This window comes from Amblyomma americanum, chromosome 2 (assembly GCF_052857255.1).
Source record: "Amblyomma americanum isolate KBUSLIRL-KWMA chromosome 2, ASM5285725v1, whole genome shotgun sequence".
In the NCBI taxonomy this organism is placed as follows: domain Eukaryota; kingdom Metazoa; phylum Arthropoda; class Arachnida; order Ixodida; family Ixodidae; genus Amblyomma; species Amblyomma americanum.
Window position 1 is genome coordinate 34,410,928 of NC_135498.1, and position 8,866 is coordinate 34,419,793.

At 48.9% G+C, this 8,866-nt stretch overlaps 1 protein-coding gene across 2 annotated transcripts in view; it reads left to right on the forward strand.

The window, feature by feature from the left end:
* Positions 1–5,435, forward strand: part of Traf4 (TNF receptor associated factor 4) — a 67,179-nt gene extending 61,744 nt beyond the window's left edge. The window contains exons 2-4 of one of the 2 annotated variants that reach the window (XM_077653789.1): positions 2,201–2,359; positions 3,346–3,498; positions 4,266–5,435. In XM_077653789.1, coding sequence (XP_077509915.1) covers positions 2,201–2,359; positions 3,346–3,498; positions 4,266–4,883 — 930 coding nt within the window. In that variant the 3' untranslated portion in view covers positions 4,884–5,435. The remainder of the gene's footprint in view (positions 1–2,200; positions 2,360–3,345; positions 3,499–4,265) is intronic. The other variant, XM_077653790.1, reaches the window with a different exon arrangement.
* The last annotated feature ends 3,431 nt before the right edge of the window (positions 5,436–8,866 follow it).

Genomic DNA, 8,866 nt, shown 5'->3' on the forward strand with positions numbered 1-8,866 from the left:
GCTAACTTGGCGATTCTGCGAAAGCGTCCTGTCGCGTGCGCACGTGTCCGACGCTTATTACGCCCGATACAATGAGTGCACCAGACTATCACGGGAACAATGCAGATGACATCGCCAAACTGCCCCCTCTCCTTTGACTACCATCTACTCGTCTTCACTGAGCCATGATGAGGGTCACGATATACTCCAAGGTTGAACGTCCGCTAATGGGACAGTCCCAAGTAGAGATGCTGGCACCTCTGGAAGAGGGGGCCCGAGGGAGTGGGGGCAACGAAGCAGTTTGGCTAGTCGACACAACCGAAAAAGAAAAGAAAAACAACCAGTCGAGAGACGTTCACGTGTGCTCATAGACACACAATGGACCCGCTGTTGCTTTCTCCCAGGAGACGAACCTCGTCAACGCTCGGTAGCGTCACGACGCCGTGTGTTCCCGGGACAACACAAAGGAGTTCGGCGGGCACGGGGCGGGCCCAGCGCCGATGCTGCGTGACCCCTGTCATCCACATGTTCTTTCGGCTGGACGACGACAATGCGTTCAGTGGAAGACAAGGAAAACAAACAAACAGAAAAGCGGGCCCTGTTTTTACCTCCGACCGCGGTGGGCATCTTCGCCGAGAGGCTCTCGTGTACACACGGGGAAGCTATAGCGACACGCATGACCGGCGCGTGTACACTGAGTGCCGTGCGAAGAACACGGCGTATCCGTTTCGTCCTGCAAGGAATGCCGCGCACGTTCCATGCATGCGCGCTGCCCCGGCGTGCGTCTCGTGTACGTGAATGAAAGTACAGGCACCGCGAGCCTATTCGCGGCTCCTTTGTCGCTCACCAAATGGCGGACGAAGGAGAGGGAAATGACGTGGACAAGGCAGGGGAACAAGCATTTAGACGAGTCCGTCCTTGCGGACGAAGAATCGTGCTGCTCAATGCACGAGCGTTTTTCGCAAGGTTGACGCGCTTCTTAGGCGGTTAAGAGGCCGAGATTGAATTGTAGAGATTGAGGTCAAGTTGGCCCCGATTGAAGGCAATCTTCTGCGCGCACAAGACACCGTGCTGTTCTTTTGTGTGGGCACGCGCGTGTCAGTGTGTGTCGCGCAACTTGGTACGTTAAAAGAGAAGAAGGGAAGACGCCAGCTCTATAGGAGACCTCGTTTCTATAGGCAGACCAGTCTGTGTTCCATAAGGCTGAGAGGTACGTTTCCAGCTTCACTGGCGACAAAAAGATGTGCAAAAACTTGCACCCATTGAAGTGCAGCATAGTATAGGACAACATTCCCTGATGATGGCTGTTGCATCTGCAAAATTAAGACGAGGACTTCGGTATACAAGGAACGTCAGCAAGTATGCGTGCAGTCAAGACCTAGCAAGGTGTTCTTTGGCGTGCTTTTTTTACTCCACGAAAACCTCGATTTCCATCGTGAGCTGGCCTCGCGAGCAGTGCGCATCTATGTAGGACAGTCATAAGGTATGTTAAATGCCGCAAAACAACGACAGCAACAAAAAAACGGCCATGTTCGCACAGTACCCAAATTTGTGATATCGCAGCAAAATATATGGAACGGAAGCTTGTATTGAAGTTCCTGGATAATTTATTAAATTACCATACTATCAAGCTTTAGCTATACCACAACACCCCCCCCCCCCCCTTTTTTTTTTAGTTTACGGTCACTCGGCGGCTAAGATTCCAGGGTGCTCAAACATCATGTGCAACGCTGTCAAAACTGGCGCTCTTGCTTGCACCGCCTGCATCCGCGACCAAAAAGTAGTGCGTTATTTCTGGTGAGCGAAACATGATCTTGATTTAATGCGCTGTTATTGCTGACAACACGCTGTCGCTTCCTCGTGCCATAGACCACCCGGGCACAGAACAAGCGCGGAGCAACACGCCTCACTTTATTTTCCCGTCCGGACTACTTCCGTACCTTTCACAGCGCTGCACCTGATGTATGAAACGGAATATAGTACTGGGAAATGGAATTGGCATATCTATGCATCTTCAAGCCAAGCTTCTGAAAGCAAATTTCATACAGTTCCAGCAAGTATAAGCTGGAAGAAGCCCCCTTGGGAGAGAATAAGAGCATACCTTCCATGCCAATTATGATGGCTGACAATGGCCAAGTTATCCATAGTGAACCATGTTCCCCCAAGTGAGTGCACCCAGACTGATATTCCGTGCAATGCCTGTTTATCCCGATATGCGCAGCACGCGAGCCAATGCCCCCTGGAGCCCGTCTACTGCGAGAACAAATGTGGCGTCAAGGTGTCGCGGCGGCTGCTGCAGGAGCACCGCACCAACGACTGCACCAAGCGGCTCGTGCCCTGCCCCTACTGCCGCAAGGAGTTCGTCTTCGACACACTCAAGGTTCGTTTCGTGCATCAGAACTTGATCGGATCGTAGAATGAACAAGCGACGTCATGAAAGGTCCCCCTACGTCTGTTAAAAAAAAATTGGTGGCGGTTTAGCTATGGTTAAACTTGAAGTGACGCGATAGCTACAGCTGTCCGAGTGGAACTTGGTCACGTGACCAACCACGTGATCAGCCACGGCGCCGCCGGCAGCTGCTTCGCACAACGTGACCAACCACGTGATAGCGTGGCGGCGCACCCACCGGGTGGCGGCGCCGCCACGCTTAAGGCTCGAAATGCTACCGTAATGTAGCTATCGCTCGAAAACTGTAGAGCAAAATAGAAAAAAAAAGGTAGAGGAAAGACCATCCATTTATCCACACCGAGTTTTGGAATGAGACCAGGGGAGTTTACAGTGAATCTAGCCTAGTGCCACAGGGTTGACGTACTGTGCGTATGTACAGTCTATCGCAATTTAAAGGTTATGTTCGTTCCGGCCAAAACGGACGAACAATTTTTTTGTTTTTGCCGTGATGGTCACTTAGTCCGCTACAAACATGGCAGTGCAAGATAGGGGAATCCTTCGGCTTGCTGAACTTATGCATTTGTTGCAGCCTTCTTGCGTAAATAAATCATGTTAAAGCAGTTTAATCAGGCTGGGTAAGCCTGAAGTGATTACCTTCAAACTGTTCAACAGTTGACCCCGCATATATAGTTCCAAAAATGGGACCGACACCCCTATACGTTGTAACTTCAATGTGTGCTTAGATGAGCAAACTTGCATCATACATTAAAACCAGAATGCACCCAATTGTTTTCTTTGCATTGCGTGATAGCTGAATCTATCGCACTTACACGGCTGCTCGATGGAAGTGCAAAACCTCCTGCTTTGCATCAACTGGCCATGGCACTTACATTAAAACAGGGAAATTGCGAGAATATAGTGCAAGTTAGCAATGGTGCACCTGAAAGGCCTAAAAGAGCTCTTGGTGCTGCTTGCAGAACCACATTCCCAAGTGCCCGCGGTACCTGGTCCAGTGCCACCAGTGTGAGACGACCAAGATCCCGCGCGAGGACCTCGAGCACCACCTCAAGGACTTCTGCCCTGCCGCGGCTGTGGGTTGCGTTTTTAAGGATCTGGGCTGCAAGTTCAAGGTGATGGCGCGTCTCATGCCCTTGCATGCATGCTTGCATCCCGTCCTGTGGGTCACACTTTACTGTGCATGTTGTATGGAACTCTCGGGGGCACAATCCTTTGTCTAAACCTGTGGCAACTTCACTGAACGGCATGGTAACGTTCTACTGCTACCATTCACGAAATGAACATGACAAGCAACCTGCACTTCGCAGCATGCATCCTCGCTGAGTGAATATAAAGTATGTGAGCGTATGAAAAATTCTTTTGGCGCTTGTTTAAAACACAGTTAGCCATTCAGGACTCTTGCCCGAGACGCAAGCCATTAGACATCTTAGCTGCACGATTGTAGCAAGGAGGGTGTTAGTCCTTACTGTAACACCTTTCTTGTTCGACTCCATGGCACGTCGCGAATATCTCCACTCTAGAGTTTGATACAAGAAAAACGCAGTGACAAATGCCCCTCAAAGAAGGCCTCCCAGCCAATGGAGTCTACCGATCGTTACGTCACGATTAATCGTCTTGCACTTACCATCCACCTGCAAAGTCACACTAGCAGGTGTAAAGGGGTTAACCACGATGTCATATCATTGTTGATGCCATTGGCTGACGGGTCTCCTTTGAGGGGCATTTGCCGCTGCGTCCTTGACTTGTGTCCGACTATACATGGCATCAGGCAGGGCACTTTTATTTTTTCTGCCCAAGCTAATAATCTCTGTATACATGCATGGCGTGCAGAAGCTTTATTCAGCAGCATCCTAACATCTGCTGCTCCTCTTCTTCGCAGGGTTCGCAGTTCGCCCTTGACCAGCATCTGGAGGAAAGTAGCAAGAGCCACCTAGGGCTACTCTGCGGCATTGTGTCGCGACAGCAGCAGCAGATATCGGCGCTGCGCACGGCACTCCATGGTCTCGTGGCTAACACCACGGGCACGCTGCTCTGGAAGATCTCTGACTACTCACACAAGATGGCCGAGGCCAAGGCCCAGGAAGGGGGCCTCGAGATCTGCAGCCCGCCGTTCAGCACCAGCCCCTACGGCTACCGGCTCATGGCCACGCTCTTCCTCAACGGAAACGGCTCCGGGGAGTCGACACACCTCTCCGTCTACATCAAGCTGCTGCCGGGCGAGTACGACTCGCTGCTGCCCTGGCCCTTCGCGCATACGGTGTCGTTCGCACTGCTCGACCAGCCGTCAACGCCTGAAAAGGCCTGCCACATTGTCGAGAGCTTCGTGCCGGACCCGACGTGGAAGAACTTCCAGCGGCCCAGCCGCGAGCCGGATGCGCTGGGCTTCGGCTTCCCGCGCTTTGTGTCACACGAAATGCTCAAAAAGTGCCACTACATCCGAGACAACGCCATCTTCATCAAGGTCACTGTGGACGAGAGCAAGATAATTGCTGTGTGACCATTTGCCACTGTGCAGAGACAGACTCAAGTGTGTAGATTAAACCTCGAAATGGCGGAAAGATAAATCACAGCGCTTGATGAGGTTCGGTGCCAAGGTGGCCCTCAGCGAACGTCACTTGTGACGCTGCATGAAATTGCTGATGAGAGGCAGACGTAAAGGCTGAAATGTGGCTACCTTTTGACGTCATGAGCCAACATGGCTGAGCATGGTGCTGCTGTCACTGTTGTCCCTCAATTTCACACTGCCCAAAAATGTCTAGATGTAGGAGGCATTTGCACCCAATTCCACATGTTGCCCACTCTGTTTACAGCATAGTATAATGACACGATGACAATTTTCAGTGTACACTGCTCAGGAAGGTCAGAATCAGTATAACAGTTGAGATGAACGCCCCCTGCATCGCAGTGGTCTAAAGTGCACTTGAAACCTCGGTACAAAGTGCAAACAAGAAATCGCGGTATACTTTCTGATCGAGGCAGCTACATGCATTAGGCATTACAGTAACAAACATTCTTCAGGGAAACTATTATGACACATACATTATCACCCCTGCTACAGTAAAACCTCGTTAATTCGAACTCGAGGGGGACCGGAAAATTGTTCGAATTAAGCGGAGTTTGAATTAACGAGCGGGCGCTAAAAAAAGCGGCCATCACGCCCGGCAGCACGGGCCGAAGCTAAAACAGGCATATCTGAGATCGTTATCTCTTACTACGCGCTACTACACATTTGCGGCGGGCGATTGCGCGAATTAAAATCATAGAGCCCGAATGTCGAAGGAAATAAAGTTAATTTGTTTATGCGGTTGGAGCTAACATCAAAATGCATTCGCGTAAGCAGCAAGCTTAATGATTAAATATGGCACTATGCTTCAAAAACATGTTTATTAACAGCAGATTGGCAAAGCATATCAAAGAGAAAAATAATCGGTGATGCGCATTTGTTTTCGTTTTCTTTGCCGTGACTCGACAAGCATCGTCTGCAACTTGCCCAACAGCTCCAACGCAGCGTCCGAATTATCATCGGCGGAGAAGTAGCGCGCAGCCAGATTGAGTGCTGACGCTGTTTCACATGCACTCGGGGGTGGCAATGGATCGTCGCCTCCGTCGGACTCGTCGTCGCTGTCAGCTGTGCTCGCCGCGCCCGAGTTGTGCGGCATCTGGTCACCGCAGGCCGCTTCAATAATCTCGGCATCGCTTAACGGCCCCGATGTCTCCACGCCGCTGTCAACGTCTACGAAGCTCTGGAAGTCAACACCCTCCGATAAAGCAGCGTAGGCAGGGTGCAGCGCGACGGAGTCATCACACTGAGCATCCAGCTCTGCCGTGCTGCAGGCTTCTGGGCCTTCAATGAAGCCGCACTTTCGATAACAGTTCGCGACTGTGTCCGCCTTGACAGCATTCCACGATGTTGCCAGCATGTGGCAGACTCCGAGGAGATTGACGTCGTACGATTTGCCGCTGTCCATACACACAAGAATCCGCTCTAGGAGGTGGCGCCTGTACAGTGTTTTGAGGTTTTTAATAACCCCAAGGTCCATAGGCTGCAGCACAGCCGTAGTGTTTTTCGGCAGAAATGCCAGACGGATCGCCTTCAGTACGCTGATGTCGCAATGGGCTGAACAGTTGTCGACGAACAACAGAACATTCCTGTTCTGTGCCGCGAACTTCCTGTCGAGTGTGCGCAGCCAATCCGTGAAAATTGCTCGCGTCATCCACGACTTTCTGTTCAAAGTATAATCAACAGGAAGAGTTTTTAGCCTTTTAAAGCAGCGAGGCTTCGCTGCTTTGCCTATAACTAGCAAGCGGCACCGTTCCGTGCCAGTCGCGTTTGCGCACACCAACACCGTCACTCTTTCCTTGCTTCTCTTCCCGCCTGAACACGTGTCGCCTTTGTAACTGACACTCTTGTTCGGCAGCAACTTAAAATAAAGCGCGGTTTCATCTGCATTGAACACATCGCTGAGCGAGTAATCGGCAAGGTAGTCCTTTAGTTGACCTGCTGCAACGGCTTGCGCCGGAGCCACCGTGGCCGGAGCATAGGCGGCGCCCGCGGTAGGGTGGCTACCCGCGTGACCGCGCGTCAGCCAAAAATAGACAAGCCAATGCTTCGACGCTCCGGCAGCGAAAACCTGCTACGGCATGCACCGGAGGGTTGGTTCGGGCAACGAAATTCACGTCTCACCTCGTGCGTGCTGACATGCGTGCTGGCTTATTTTTTTTTCTCATCATTCTGCATTTTTTTAAATTTTCAGCGCATTGTATTTGCTACGAGGTGACTTCTATATGCGAGGAGCAATGCCAGCCATCGGCGCCTAGTTCGAATTAACCGACGTGGATACCGGCATATTCGAATTATCGGGAGTTTTGACCCATTGAAATACACAGGGCTTTGCCGGGACCCGGCCGTCAGTTCGAATTAACCGGAAGTTCGAATTAAGCGATTTCGAATTAACGAGGTTTTACTGTATTGTCATCATTTTGCTTAGTTATGTGGTCTGCTAGGGCACATTGTGGACTGTCCACCATCACAAATGACAATGGGCTGCATACAACTGTCTGCCTCAGGCAGTGTGAGTGCAACGCTGACCTCAAGCATTCTTCAAAGGTGCAAATGATAGGAGGTAAGAATTGGGACCAAAACATATGAAGCCCTCTGAAAAGCCACTTTGTAGCATAGAAGATGTGTACATGCGTTTAGTTTCAAAGAAAATGTATTGAAAGCAGAAAAAACAAGAAAATCTTATACACTCAGGTATGTATGCAACAAGTACCCACCCCTCTTTGTTGTTGAAAAAAAAAAAATGCACTGTAGAATATGTCAAAGAATCACGCTGTTGCTGCAGCTTTTGCATGCTACACAAGATATCTCAGGAACAAAACTTTCATGGGCACAAAGATGCCACCATCAAAGATTCTACCCTCATGGGCCTTAATAATATGCTTTCTTCTTCACACTTCAATTATGCTTATTTCATGCAAACTCAGATTTTCAATTCTCAACCGACTTTCAATTCTATTGCAGCTCTGCATTTCCATCTCTTCGGCACATTTCAATGAAATATCTTCATTCTGCTTAATTACCACCAAGACATATCTCTGCCATCATACTGCAATAAGCAGGTACTGTACACAAGAGTGTTACAAAAAAAAAACACTTTCTGCCACATAGAAGGCACCATGAAACACCATGGAAGTGTCCCCACCAATGTGCAATTGTCATGACCAGAGCAAATCAGGCCCCCATTACATGCCACATGCATCTTGGCATAAAGTAATAAATTCATAGTTTATATTCTCATTTTAACATGTGACGATGCCAGCCCAAATGTCATTCTTCTTAAGACTTTTACCAGGCCAAAGTTTTTAACCCTTTTCTACAGGAACTGCCTTTAGCGCTCTTGCTATTTTTGTGTACAAGTTGTTTATTATAGCATATATACACCCTAATATAATGCTTTCAGTGTTCTTCTTCATATTGTATATAAAAAGAATTTATATACATGTATGCTTTATAAATACGCATTTCTTCATGAGAACGTTTGTATGAAACCATTATTTGTATGCTCCTAGTCATGTCCTTGATCATGTTCATCAGCATTGTCTGTAGATTTGTAGTCATGTTTGAAATATGCATGTGCCTTCACTGTTCTAGCCTTAATAAAGCCTTTTTAAACATCCAAATGCAAGCAGTATTTGTTCACTTGCACATTACCTGTCTTCAGCAGCCATTTTTAAAAATTTAATTATAATGGCAAACTCAACGCATGGAAGGTAAACAATCTGCATCACTTATGTTTGCCATGTTTGCACAATTATTTATTACTCTACAGAGACGAAGTGGTAGGATTTTTAAGAAAGCACACAGAAAATACTACAGCTCACTTCTCGGTGCACGTAGAAAGGCCTTACAAGTCAGCTACATAAACCGATGCTAATAGTATGACTAAGGCACACATATACAGTACGGTCAGATAGCAT